Source organism: Quercus lobata, unplaced genomic scaffold (assembly GCF_001633185.2).
Source record: "Quercus lobata isolate SW786 unplaced genomic scaffold, ValleyOak3.0 Primary Assembly Scq3eQI_133, whole genome shotgun sequence".
Taxonomy (NCBI): domain Eukaryota; kingdom Viridiplantae; phylum Streptophyta; class Magnoliopsida; order Fagales; family Fagaceae; genus Quercus; species Quercus lobata.
Genome location: NW_022154931.1, coordinates 18,802 through 33,061, shown reverse-complemented (window position 1 = coordinate 33,061; position 14,260 = coordinate 18,802). Strand labels below are relative to the sequence as shown.

At 33.3% G+C, this 14,260-nt stretch overlaps 2 protein-coding genes across 2 annotated transcripts; both read left to right on the top strand.

The window, feature by feature from the left end:
- Window positions 1-1,528: 1,528 nt before the first annotated feature.
- On the top strand, window positions 1,529-2,188 carry LOC115973611 (putative pentatricopeptide repeat-containing protein At1g12700, mitochondrial). The gene has a single exon (XM_031093866.1). The coding sequence runs from the start codon at window positions 1,529-1,531 to the stop codon at window positions 2,186-2,188; it is 660 nt and encodes a 219-aa protein (XP_030949726.1).
- A 5,629-nt stretch (window positions 2,189-7,817) lies between these two features.
- Window positions 7,818-12,712, top strand: LOC115973610 (DNA polymerase zeta processivity subunit-like). The gene is made up of 6 exons (XM_031093865.1): window positions 7,818-7,848; window positions 7,953-8,033; window positions 8,203-8,318; window positions 11,709-11,898; window positions 12,194-12,445; window positions 12,675-12,712. The coding sequence occupies exons 1-5, from the start codon at window positions 7,818-7,820 to the stop codon at window positions 12,391-12,393; spliced, it is 618 nt and encodes a 205-aa protein (XP_030949725.1). The 3' UTR covers window positions 12,394-12,445; window positions 12,675-12,712.
- The last annotated feature ends 1,548 nt before the right edge of the window (window positions 12,713-14,260 follow it).

The following is a 14,260-nucleotide window of genomic DNA, read 5'->3' as shown; positions in this document are numbered from 1 at the left end:
GCCGATGGGTGGGAATACTTTATTTTCTCTTTCTCGTTGTCCGTCTCTTCGTCTCTGTGTGTGACTTACAGTTATTGAGTTTCTCTTAATGTTGATTCCAAATGTTTTGGTGTCTTTATATGTAAACAGCAAAAGGTTGTCAGTAATAAAGTTTAAGCAAAAACAATCAAACTAAAATAATCAAAATACCTTAATGTCAGCCAAATACGTATAGCAAGTACAGTCCTAATTAGCCTAAATAATAGTTAACGCCAATTTCTTTCTCAAAAAGTAGTCAAAAATCAAAACTTACTCATAGCAAGTTAGCGAGAGACTTGACGAATGTGGAAGGCTAGAATGGCAGTAATGGCAGTCCTCAAATGTTTCTCTCTCTGCCTTATGATCTCTCTATCAATCGCTATTTTTTGTAAAATAGGAAGTGAAATGGTGTTTTAAACAACCGGTTAGTTTTTGTTACAAACACTGAGTAAAGCGATGGGTTAAGTGGTGTGTTAGATGACATTTTTTCCAACACGTCGCAGCATCTTTAATTGCAGGGAAAGGCATATGTATTTATATATAGTATTAGATTAAATATATATAGATTATGTTACTTTTAAGACATGACTGATCGGTAGCTTAGTGGTGCGGTAAGTGTGTTTTGGTCAATTTATCTCAAGTTCGAGCCTAATCTTGATTATTTTGCTACTTCCATTTTTAAAAAGCATGATATAAATACCACATTTCAGCCGCCCCCATGTTACGTGCACAAGTTGTTGCAGGGCAAGTGGGATCTTTGAAGATTGGTAGCAGTGGTGTTTCCTTGATTTGTGCCAAGATAGTTGGTATCTGAATGTTATGTCAGTTGTAGTTTTTTAACGTTGAGTTATTATTTTGTTCTAGCTTTTAGGAGTTGGAGTCTGTTGTTATTTAGTTCTATTTTTTAGGAGTTGGAGTTTAAGAGGATCACGATTGTGTTAATGGTCCTGATTTTATGCTTTGGAACGTTACCATCTACTTGTATAAATTCAGCAGCTATTGGAATAAAAGTCATCAGAAAATTTATCATTCAAACTTATCTTTTAAGGAGGCCGAATTACCTCAAATCAATCCAGAAATTATCCATTGTTTCCTATTTAAATTCCACAAATAAGCCATCATAGGTAATGATAAGGAGATATATGTACCACCCCATCCCCAATTCTTTTGTGCTCTCTCACCATCCATTCTCAAACTCTATCATTTCGTTCTGATTTCCGCTGCCAAATTGTTTGCTGGATCTTCAGAAAAATGGGTACGTTGCTTTGTATTTCCCACTCTTCTTTTCGTTCTTATTGTTATTCTACTCTTACTGCAGCTACTGCTGCTACTACTAGTATTGCTAGTGCTAAAAAAAAACCCGAACCACAATCACAATCAAAACCAATTCTTGAAATCTGTTAAAGATCAGTGCAAATCTAGAAGCTTTAGGAACGTTGATCATGCCTTAGACCTGTTTGATAAAATGCTTCACATGCGCCGTTTGCCTTCCATTGTCAATTTTAATCACATGTTGGGTGCCATTGCAAGATTGAAGCATTACCTAGTAGTCATTTCTCTAATTAAACGAATCGAATCATTTGGTATCTCTCCTGATGTTTATACTCTTAATATTTTGGTTAACTGCTTCTGCCATTTGAATCGAGTAGATTTTGGGTTTTCTGTCTTGGCAACAATTTTGAAACTTGGTCATCACCCAAACTCTATTACTCTAAACACCCTTGTCAAGGGGCTCTATCTTCAAGGTAACATTGCTGGAGCTGTGAGGGTGGTAGAAGAAATGGAGAAGACTGGGTATAAGCCTAATGCAATTACTTGTGGAACAATACTAAAAGCTCTGTGTAAGATTGGACAGACTAGTATGGCTATTGGTTTGCTTAGGAAGATGGAAGAAGGGAATTTTGAGCTTGATCTGACAATGAATAACACAATCATTGATAGTTTATGTAAGGATAGATTGGTAACTGAGGCTTTGAACCTTTTATCTGAAATGAGGAGTAAAGGCTTTCAACCGGACGTTATCACTTACAATTCCTTAATTCAAGGCTTATGCAATTTCCACTGGTGGAGAGAGACTATTACTTTGTTGAATGAGATGACACAGAGGAAGATCATGCTAAGTGTGAGGACCTTCAGCATATTGGTGGACACATATTGCAAAGAGTGTTGATAGAGGCAAAAAAAAGTTTTTGATATGATGATTCAAAGAGGTATTGAGCCTGACGTAGTCTCTTATAATACTTTGATTGATGGATACTGTTTGCAAAATAAATTGAAGGATGCCATCGAAGCATTGAACATGATGGTGAGAGGGGTTGTTCACCTAATGTTGTTAGCTATAACACATTGATTAATGGATTTTGTAAAGAGAAAAGAATTAATGAGGCAATGAATCTCTTTCATGAAATGTCCAACAAGGGAGTAACTCCCAATGTTGTGACTTTCAGCACTCTTATAGGTGGGTTTTTTTGAGTGGAGAGACACAAGGCTGCTCTAGATCTATTCCATAAGATGCAGTCTTGTGGCCAACCTCCAAATCCCCAAACTTATGCTATCTTGTTGGACGGCCTATGTAAGAATGGACAAGTTGTTGAGGCAATAAAAGTGTTTCTTGAGTTGGAAGAAAAAACGTTGGGCAACAATATTGTGATTTACAACATTTTGATTGACGGATTGTGTAATGTTAGGAATCTTAAAGTGGCAGGAGAACTCTTTTATAGTCTACCTACAAAAGGATTGCAACCCAATGTTCGAACTTACACCATAATGCTCAAAGGGCTTTGCAAAGAGGGACTACTAGAAGAAGCAAGTGAGATGTTTGAGAAAATGGATGGGAGTGGTTGTTCACCTAACGATCGCACATATAACACTATAATCCAAGGGTTACTGCAACATAATGAGACATCAAAAAGCTATGGAACTTATTAAGATAATGGTTGACAAGGGTTTTTCAGCAAATGCAACCACTGCATCCATGTTGTTTGACTTGATATCTGCAAATCCAGCAAATAAAGCACTTCAAGAATTACTTATTAAGACTTTGCCAATCAATCTATAAGGTGTATGTATATTTGTTGGAAGTTGTTATTTACTTTTATGAAGTGATGTTTCTTTTCATATTATTGATATTTTTTTCCTTTCAAATTTTTTTGACTTTTTTTTTAATTATTATTATTTTTTAAAATCTGTAATTAAATAGGTTTTATTTGAAGTGAAGATATGGTTGATCCTCACAAGGAGTTATTGGATGGGAGGAGAACTTTACTCTCTGTGGAGTTGTGATAGATACAGAATAGGTCTTAGGAACCATATCACACATGAACAATGTGAACAACTCTCTTAAAATTAGAAGTGCTATGTCAACAACATTTTCACAACAAATCATAAGTGGTAAGTTATTATTGGTTTTAATTTAAATTTACCACTTAAATTACTTATTTGCTCACTAGTAACAATCAATAACAACTTGCTACTCAAGATTTGTTGTAAAAGTGTTATGGACATAGCTTTTCTCCTCCTAAAATAGCCATAAAAGTTATACCATGAAAGAAATAAACTTCAATTTGATTCTATTCCAATCATTTATATATTCTATTGTTTTATAAACTTCAATTTGAATCATCCAACAAGGGAGTGGCTCTCAATTTTGTCACTTACTGCAGTCTTATAGGTAGATAATGACATTCTAGAATTGCTCCAGAAGCTTGTGTAAAGGATTTTTAGTTTCTCAACATCAAGGACAAGTTTCATATTCACATGTCATTCTTTAAGCAATGTGTATTCATTTCAGGTAAATTTTGTAGTTTCTAAATATAATTTTTCTATTTCATTTATGTATGCACAGTTGTTTGTACCTTTAACTGTTCTATCTGTTGTTGCGATTTCATTATGCACTCATGTTGTTGCTTGGAAGTTGGAACCTATTTTCCTGGATAGTTGTTTCAAAAAAATTTCTGATTTAAAGTTAATGCTCAAATTGTTGCTCTAAGATCTGGCATTTTTTGTGGTTATATGTCCCTTGGCCAGTGGAATTAATGATAATAAATGTTCCCTCCAATGAAATTAAGTTTTGGAGTTGCATGTATGCAAACTGAGTTCCAGCCCCTTTTCCCCCTCTTATAAGCCTTGTGGTGCTATTGTGCAGTGGACTAGAGTCAAATTTTGTTAGTTTAGCTTGGTTGGTTTATCAACTCAAGGAGTTAGCTGATAATTTTGTATGTGCTTCCCCTTGAATTGTCTAAGAGAGAAGCAACTAAGGTTGTAGTGCAATACAAAATTAACTTCACGATATAATCATTTTGACATTTACAATTTAAAGTAAATGAATTGAGTTGGAAACTCCCAACTTGCGATCATATAGCTGCAGAATAGTTCATTTGTTAGTGATTGATTACATTTCATGGACACAAAGAGCTGATTCTTTTGGAGTTTTTGTAATTTAATTTTGTTGTATGTAGATTGTGAATTCCTATGCTAACCCATAATAATACAAAGATAAACTACCCCTCTAAACATTACCGCCTCTTAGTCATTAAAAAGAAAAGGCAAAACTATGCTATTGGTCCTTGAAGTTTACCCTATGTTCGCAATTGGTCCTTCAAATTTGAAGCGAGCACAATTAGTCCCTTAAGTTTTAAAACTGAATTGTGTTGGTCCTTTTACTAATTGTTATTAACGGTGTTACTTACGTAACTAACAGAACAATGACTTGGCCTTTTTTTTTAATGATGTGCATTATTTTTAATTAAAAAATTAGAAACTAAATTTACATGTGAGAAAAAAAAATCACCGGTACCAAATTAAAAAATTTATTTTCTACCTGCTGTAAAAACCCATAACGAGAGAGGGTTATCAGGCAACTGGTGATTTATTTTTACATAGCAGAGTACTCCTGAAAAAACAGTACTACCCAAGTTGAAGAAATTAAGTGTTTCCTTTCCAGAAGAAGTTGAACAAAAAGATGCGACGAATTTGGATGCAATCAATGTGGTTATGCCGAAGACTCCCGTGGCGCCGCGGTCTTTGACGAGGGCTAAGAGTCTAGGCACACCACACCACAGTGCAGAGAATTGTAGCAAATGGTGGTTCGATAGGCTTGAGACTTCATCGTATTGGCTCAGTCAGATCAAATTGGCGGAGTCTGTGGGCAAGCATTTTGTTTCGGCTACTTTCTTTGGACTTGCTGTTGAATCCAAAGCTGAGGTTTGGTGTTTCACTTTTTCTTTTAAAATTTTGTTTTGTCTTTGCAAGCTTATGCTTTTTATAATTGTAGTTGCCAATTTTCCACATTTCGTTGTAAGAAAACACTAACGATGATATGTAAGAAATTAAGAATGTTTAGGTAATCAACTGTCTAAAAAGTTTTGGAAATTTGGTTAACAGAAAATTAAAAAAAAATAAATAAATAACCGATTGCCTGATAACCCTCTCTCGTTGTGGGTTTTTACAACAGGTAGAAAATAAATTTTTTGATTTGGTACAGGTGATTTTTTTTTCTCACGTGTAAATTTAGTTTCTAATTTTTTAAGTAAAAACATTTCACGTCATTAAAAAAAAAAAAAAAAAAAAACCAAGTCATTATTCCGTTAGTCACGTAAATAACACCATTAACAACAGCAAGTAAAAAAACCAACACAACTTTGTTTTAAAACTTAAGGGACTAATTGTGCTTGCTTCAAACTTGAGAGACCAATTGTGCACATAGGGTAACTTCGGGACCAATAGTGTAGTTTCGCCTTAAAAAAATGCAAGGGTAATTGATTGCAACCAAAAAGTACCATATTAACAAGAGAACTAAAAATGTGCTCAAAAGTCAAAAACAAGATCCATCATCAGATCTATACGAATGCCACAATATATAAAATGAGCCCTTTAAGCAATGAATTAAAATAGCTCAGTAGCTGAAGCTCATAATACTTTACTGGTTGAAACTTCCCACATCCAGTATTTGAGGTAGTAGATTGAACCAAGCAAGAAAGTGAAGATGCAAATAATTCCTTAGCCTACACATAAATTTTGAAGAAATGGATGACATTAGGAAGAGAGAGAGAGAGAGAGAGAAACTTTGAGAAAAATCATATGGTTGAATTGATAAGCCAAACTCACACCTTTGTGTACCCTATCAACAAACGTTTTGCGTAATCATTAGCCACATGTAGGTTTTTTGTACTAGTAACTCCATCATGATGTTGAGCAATTGCTAAAGCCTTTGCCAGTGATTCTGTATTGGGCTCAGAACTATTCCTTCCTTTGAAAAACTCTAGTTGCCCTGCGGCCAATTATTCATTAGAGATAAATAAATCTCAAACTCTAAAACTGTCATTCGACCATTCCAATTAAATCCATCATACAAACTAAAACAGTCACATAAATGATACCAAATAATAGCCCCTCATTATTTTGACATAGTGCTTCAAGGTTGGTCTACTGGTAAAGAATCTTGTCTAGAATGCATTTGCACTATTTGCATAACTGGCACGGTGCATGCTTCAAACTTTAAGAAAAGGTTGAAGTGCGAAGCAACAAGAGAACGGGTTATATAACATCCAAACGTTAAACTTACAAGAAAAAGTCATCAATCTTGGTTGGCTAGGATTCATCTGTAGGCGCATACTGTGCATCAGTATATATGGATGGGATAGAGTATAGAGCATTGACACACCCATCTTGGAAAGCCAATTAGAACAGAAAAAAAAAATCATAAAAGAAAGATGTTAAACGATGAAGCAGAATTTACTGACACAAGAAAAATTCAACATTAAAGGGAGAGAGAGAGAGAGAGAGGAAGAAGAAGAAGAAGAAGAAGAAGAAGAAGAAGGAAGACATTAGCAAGGATTGAATCTGCCATTGATTTGAGACTCATTTTAATATTCACCATTTTTTTTTTTTGGTCATTGACGTGAGATTTCCGATTTGGGTAAAACATATTCTGGGTTTGCTCTATGTTTTTCATGCATAGAGTAGCCATTCGTATATATAACATTCTTTCTTATCAAAAAAAAATTTCCCAAACATATTAGTAATGTGGCCAATTTTGAAATATTTTTGTTATGTGAGAAATTAGGCTAACAGGCAAAAAAAGCCATGTTGCTGTACCTTATGGTTGTATTGTTACATTGGTCAATGTAGTTATGTGGTTTATTTCAATTGGGGAACCTAAGTAACTGTATCTAAGTTTTGTCATTTTGATTATACATTATAGTATATACTTTTATCAACATCCTTAAAATTCACCAATGCAGCTTCACCTCTGCTCATAATACAAACCCGTTAAGGTCAGGTTAGAAATTAGACATGCGTTAACTCTTTTTCTTGGCTATATAATTTGGAAGGTATAGTGTTATGGTTCCAATAATTTTGAGCCACAAACTATGTTTAACATAAAAGGGGTGTTATCTATCTGCAATGGGCAATTGCATATAGGTAGATTTTTCTTTTTGAGGTAAGAGCATATTGAATGTATGTGTGCACGTATAGGTCTACGTATAGGTCTCTCTAGATTGATGTGGCTCAGTCATTACTGGGCTACAAGAATATATTTGTATCCCTAATTTTGTAATACTTTGTAGGTCATCTTTGTATTTTATCTATTTTACCTAGAATAATAAGCACAACTATGATGTATGGTTCTCAAATTGAGAGTTGGTGAAAATTTGAAACATAAGCACAAGACAATCATCAGAAGGGCTGCAACTGGCAAGCATTTCCAAACCTAAAAATAGAGAGTCAGATAACCAAATTGGAGCGGCACAGAAATTGCAGCTTACAGAGAAGCATACGTAATAGTATTTATTAGTGTTATGGATCGCAAAGATAACCAATCTCCTCAAGGTTTTAACTTTATTACTTCCTTTTCTCTTATACCTTTTTTCCTTTTAAATTGAAAAAAAGAAAAAAGAAAAAAGAAACTGAGTGTGAGTGCAAATTAATGGCAAGTGAAACAGCTCGGATTTTGGTTGAATTCTTGGTAGGGGCGATCACTTCTATTGTTTTCCTCAAAGGGGCTTACCCTTCTGGTTAGTTCCTCTTTAAACCCTTCTGTGCGTGTGTGTGTTTGATTGCCTATAAAATTTATAGGCATCAAAACAGGAGGAAAAGAAAGAAAAGACGAAGTGCATTTCTGATATTGTGTTATCTATATATACCTACTTGATGAATGGGTGATGGTGAATTTGTGGGTGAAAGGTGCATTTGAGAGGAGGAGGAGGTATATGAATTTGATGGTTCAGAGGGCTCGCCACCCTCGGCTCAGAGATTACATACATTCTGTTGTCTTTGGTCTTCTTCCTATTATCCAAAAGGTTGGTTTTGGATTTAGTTATAAACTAGTCGCTAACCCGTGCGATGCACGGGAAACTATTAAAAATTAGATTTTAAAAAAGAAAAATTTATTAATTTTAGTTTATATTGAATATTTATTTATGGTAGTTTAAAATATTATTTCAAATCTTCATTTCATTTTATTTTAGTTGGAATAACATATATAATTAAATGAAATGCTTATGAATAAGAGTTGACATTAATAATATACTATATATATTTAGTGATTATTCAAGATATCATTCAAATATAACAATTTTTTTTGTTGTTTTAAAAAAAGAACAATATTAATATATTGAAACACAAAATACTATATTGTCCAATAGATATTACAACTTTAAAACTAAAACATGAGTAGTGATTTTTAATGGACTGGGGTAATAGCACAACTTTCTGTAGAAAAAAATCTGATTAAAATTTTTTTGGAGTTAACCATGCAATTGGCACGGTCTTATTAGATTGAAGACGACAATAACTCTATATATCAAACCATAACCTTTTTGTAATTTCTTGTAGTTGAATTCTTTTAAACAGAGAACAAAAGGCATATTACAAATGAATCTGAGAACAAACACCTAAGCATTCTATCAAACACATATTCAGCAATCTCAAGCACTTATACTAACCAACCCCAACCTTTAAAAAGAATTCCCATGGAATCCAAAATAACGGCAACCCCAACATAACATTCCACAGGCTATCATATATGAAGACCCAAAGATTATAATAATTTATAAAAAGGCAAAACCAATGTAAATGAAGATGACAATAACACTATATATCAAACCAAAACAAACCCAAAATTGAAATCAAATAGAAGAATCCTAGGAAACCAAAAATCCAATAAAAATTGCATAACCAAAAAAAAAAGGGAAAAAGAAAATCCAAACCAATGTAAAATGAAGATGAGAAAAACACTGTATATCAACTAAAACAAACCCAGAATTAAAACCAAATAGAAGAATCCCAAAAAACCAAAAATCCAATAAAAATCGCATATAAAAAAAAAAGGAAAAAAAAATCTAATAACAAAAATTTCATGATTCTTCTTTGCCATAGATTTGACAACAAAGGAAGAAGAAGAAAACGTGGAAATCTGCAAAGAAAAAAACAAAAACAAAAAACTTAATCACAAGCAACACAGCCACACACAAAAATTCCCAGAAACCAAACATCAAAAAAAAAAACTTAAATCCAAAGCAACCCACAGCCACAAACTAACAAAATTCCATGAACAATTGAAGCGGAGAGAGAGAAAGCAATATATAGAAATTATGCAAAGTAAAAAACATGTTTTAATTACCTCAAAATAATTTGCCGACCTAGAATATGATGGGCTGGATTGAGCGGCGATGGAGAGGCAAAAAGAAATCAATGTAGTGGCGGTGATCCATGGTGGCGACGGCAGCAAGAGGATCTAAGTTTTGGGGTGCCAGCATATATTAGAAAACAGAGAGGTTGTTTTAGACGTGAAGGCTGACGGGAAACAGAGAGGTTATTTTAGACGTGAAGACTGAAGGGAGTTGTATACTTGTATTAGGGTTGCAAATTAATAAATTCTAATATAATAATAAATTAGAATTAAAGAATTAAAAAAAAAAAAAAAAAAAAAAAAAAAAAAAAAAAAAAAAAAAAAAAAAAAAAAAAAAAAAAAAAAAAAAAAAAAAAAAAAAAAAAAAAAAAAGAGAAGAGAAGAGAACGTAAAGTGAGGTAGGGAGTTGATGGGGTGGGGGTTTAAATTAATAAATCTAATATATAATTATTAGATTAATAATAAATCATTAAAAAAAAAAAAAAAGAAGGAGAGGTGGAGGTGAAGGGATGAGGTTTAAATAAAACTTCTAATATAATAATAATTAGAATTAAAGAATTTTTTAAAAAAAAAAAAAAAAAAAAAAAAAAAAAAAAAAAAGAAGAAGGTAACGTGAAGGTTGAAGGGGAGTTGATTGGGGTGGGGTTCTAAATTAATAAATTATAATATAATAAATCATTAGAATTTAATAATAAATCATTTAAAAAAATAAAAAATAAAAATAAAAATAAAAAGAAGAAGAAGAAGAAGGAGGTGACGTGAAGGCTGAGGGGGGATTAGGGTTGTAAATTAATAAATTCTAATATACGGCAGATACTTATCCTTTTATAGCAGATTTTAAAAAAAAAAAAAAAATCTTTAGATTAAACTTATCTTAAAATATCAGATTTTATCCAAAAAAAGAAAAATAAAAAAAGAAGATAAGTATAGTGTTTTTAATTTTATTCTTTATTTTTTAAATATTGTGTTATGTTGACGTGGAAAATTGTGGTGCCAGCAAAGGCTTCGGTTTTATATATATATATATATATATATATATAGATAATATTTAAATTGATGATGCTAAATCTATAAAATGAGTTCCCCCCCCCCCCTTTTTCGGTCAATGCAATTTCTAATGTTCTATGTAGATAAAGGACCTTTTTAGTGTATGCTATTAGTCATGGTGATGTTTTTATTTTTGTAATGTAAAAATAATATTACAAATGCTATGGAAAACAAATTGCAAAGACTTTTTCTTTTTGATTGGATAGTCAACCTCAAATTCATGATGCTTTGTTAAGTTTGTAACCAATAACTTCTGAAAGATTTGAGTGGTTGGCATGGTAAATTTGTTAGTTTCCTTCTCAATTTGTTGTAAGTTAAATAAAAAAATATGTCCTATATTAGTAGAGGCCATACTCAGGCGTTAAAGTGGGCTTACATAATGGAGAATTTCACTGCTTGGCTTGTATTGAAAGAATTCACATGTTATATTTAAGCAAGGAGGAAACTATAGGTTACGTCTAGCTGACCATATTGGTTTTAGTTAACTTTGAAAGATTGATCATATATTATGTTTTAATTTCAGAATGATTCTCTATTGCCATTTGGGTGATTATTAACCATTAAAGTGTTACAAAACATAGACCCAAATGTTGAAAGTTTGAATGGAAATAAGTAGTGGGGGGATCAAAACAAGAAAAGAAAATTCGAGTGGTAAATGGGGTAATGTCCACTGTCGGAGTCACCCTTCTTCTTGTATAGAATCTCTGGTATTGTCTTATCATATCCGTTAGTTAAAGATAAGATTTGCTTCTCTCATAATTTCTTCAATCAACTTCTGGCATCATAATCTCCTATAATTTTTACTTGAATTAAAAATTCAAGTAACTGTAACAGAGAGGCTCCTTCCTTTTGTATTTGAAAATTACCAATCATCATATAGGGATGTATAAAACTTGTTTTGCAATTAGTTATTTGAATTGAGTTGCCTAAACATAAATTTTAACAAAGAATATTAAGATTTTGGTTTCATATTATGATTATCAACTGAAACAGCCTTGTCCTTCACAAATAGGGAATGGTGGAGAGAGCAGCAGTTATTTTTTTCAACACTGACGGAATCCCAGTGGAGCGTTTTGTTTTCAAGCTTGCAGTGAATCTGTCATATGGCTCAAAGGTTGAAGAAGCTGACCTGGAGTTCCCTCTTAGATCATTCTTAATCAAGCTTTCGGTCTCAGAATCTCTTACTAAGGTTCTTCCCCGCAGTAAGTGCTGAATATAGCAGTTCAGTATATTGATTCTCAGTTTAATACTTCATTCTGTATACATGTGTTACAAAATATGCCTCTTTTATTATTATTTTTTTATTTTATATTATTTTGTTATGGCTTTCCATTATTTATCAAATGCCTTGGTGTTGGTTCCTATGCTTGAAGGAATTTTCAAGTGTTTGCTGCATTCATGATCTATATCCTGCATTTTTTTTCCTTTTATGTTTAGAATTAAGGGTAGGTCTCTAATCTACCCCCCACCTGCACCCACACTCTTCTCTTTTGACAGACTACAGGTGGGAGATAACTGCTTACTTTCGATCCCTTCCAGAAGCTAGTGCAAACAAGGATGTAGAGCAGTGGATCCCAACGGACACAAGGCAGTGGGGGCAACCTCCCCTCCTGACCCCTATTAAGTCAATGAGTAGCGAACCTCTCTGTGTACAGTTATATATAGAACATCCAAGTTTATCTGAACCAAAGCCTTAAAATGGGGAAGTATAACAACACTGTATATATGCGTATATGTACCTTTAGGCAGGTACTTACATTTTTATTTTTTTCAATATGATTTAGAAATATGTATGCTCTGATATAGCGCAAAAAATTATAAAGGCTGTCCTCGTAAATCTGCTGCCAAAAAAGTAACCTTATTCTACATTTAGCATATATTTAGTTTACAAACCACAATGATTAGTGCTTACTATTGCTTACTATTGAAGAATTGCATCTTTGTTAAAAGAAAAATTTACAAAGTCAAGAGATTGTAGTTATGATGCTTGACATAGAAGTGGAAGCTGAAGGAGAGGTCGAGTGTGCTTAGCCTTGGGGGGAAAGCAGGAAGCAATTAAGATGATATTACCTAGAAGGAGCGAGAATCTAGTAAAGATATGGCCTTCTTAGAGCATCCGCATCAGTGGATGTAAACCTTTGCATAATACAAAAAGACACAAATTTTACAGATTTTGCTAAAAATGCTCCACATCAGTGCTTCTAAAAGTGTGCATATTTACACATTTGCTACAGTAACCGTGCATATGAACTGTAGCTTTGTATTTTATTTTTTTAATAATTTTTTCTCTCACTTCTCAAGTCATATATTCTCTCTTCTTTGTCAACTCTCTCTCAATTCTCCACCGAACTCTCTTCCATCTCTATCTCCTCTGTACAAATCATCAATTCTAAACAAATCATCAAACAAATCCTAGATCTAGATCTTAACTCATCAAACCCATATTGTTTTCTTAAATCTAAATCTCAAACTCATCAAACCCATTTACAAAACCATATCATCAAATCCATATACAAATATATGTGAATCATCAAAGAAGAAGAAGTGGTCAAGACGAAGAAGAAGAAGAAGAAGTAGCTGTTAGGTTCTAAATGTTTAGAACAATTGGCAAATCATGAACACAAACTTGTCTAGATATAGATCTTAGAGTCTATAGGTTTTATTAGACAATGCTCAATGTGATTCAAGTCAAGATTCAAGAACATACAAGCTGTAGGAAGAAGATTTCATAATCTGTCTAGTTCAATCGATCGAAAGACAAGCTCGATCGATCGAAAGTCGTGTCTGCAGAATTTTAGTTAAGCCCAAATAGCAATTCAAGCCCATTTAGGATTTGGGTTTCTAATCTACTTCTCCTAGTATATAAAGGAAACCCTAAGCACATTTTTATGTGTCTTTTTAGAGAGAAAAGAGTGTGCCTCTTTTGTATTTAGGGTTTTGTTCCTAAAAAGCTCTCTTATGTCTTCTACTGGTATTATTCCTTGAAAAATTTCAAGATCTAGTATTGTAGAAGTTGCTGCCTTCTCTTGTCGTCAAAGGTGTTGCTGATCTAAACCTTCAAGGGTGGTCTTGGAGTCATAAACAGTAGAGTTTGTGTTGCTAAACCTTTGAGTGGGATCTCAAAGTCACAAACGGGGGTGTTTGTGTTTTGCAAAGGCCAAAGAAAGAAGGAGTCTGTGGATTCGAAGCTTGCACGTGGTCGTGTCAGTAACTTCTACTGGTGAGTAGCAATAAGAAGTTGAGCGTAGAGGCTTGTAAGTCTTATTGTATGAACTTCGATTCTTTCTAGTGGATTTGCTTTTTACCTTGAGGATAGTTAGGTCAGATCCTCCCCAAGTTTTTACCGGTTTAGTTTCCTGGGTGATCATATCTTGTGTTATTTATTTTCCGCTGCTTTGCATGATTTGATCTTTGTTATTGTGATAACCTAGACTTGTTTAATTGGACTAAGTAACAACTTGGCTAATTACCTAGGTTAAATCAATTGTTTTAAGTGGTCTAAAAACCAACAGCAACGGCTATAGCAGTAGCAAAAAAGAAAAAAAGAAAAAATAAGGCAATGAC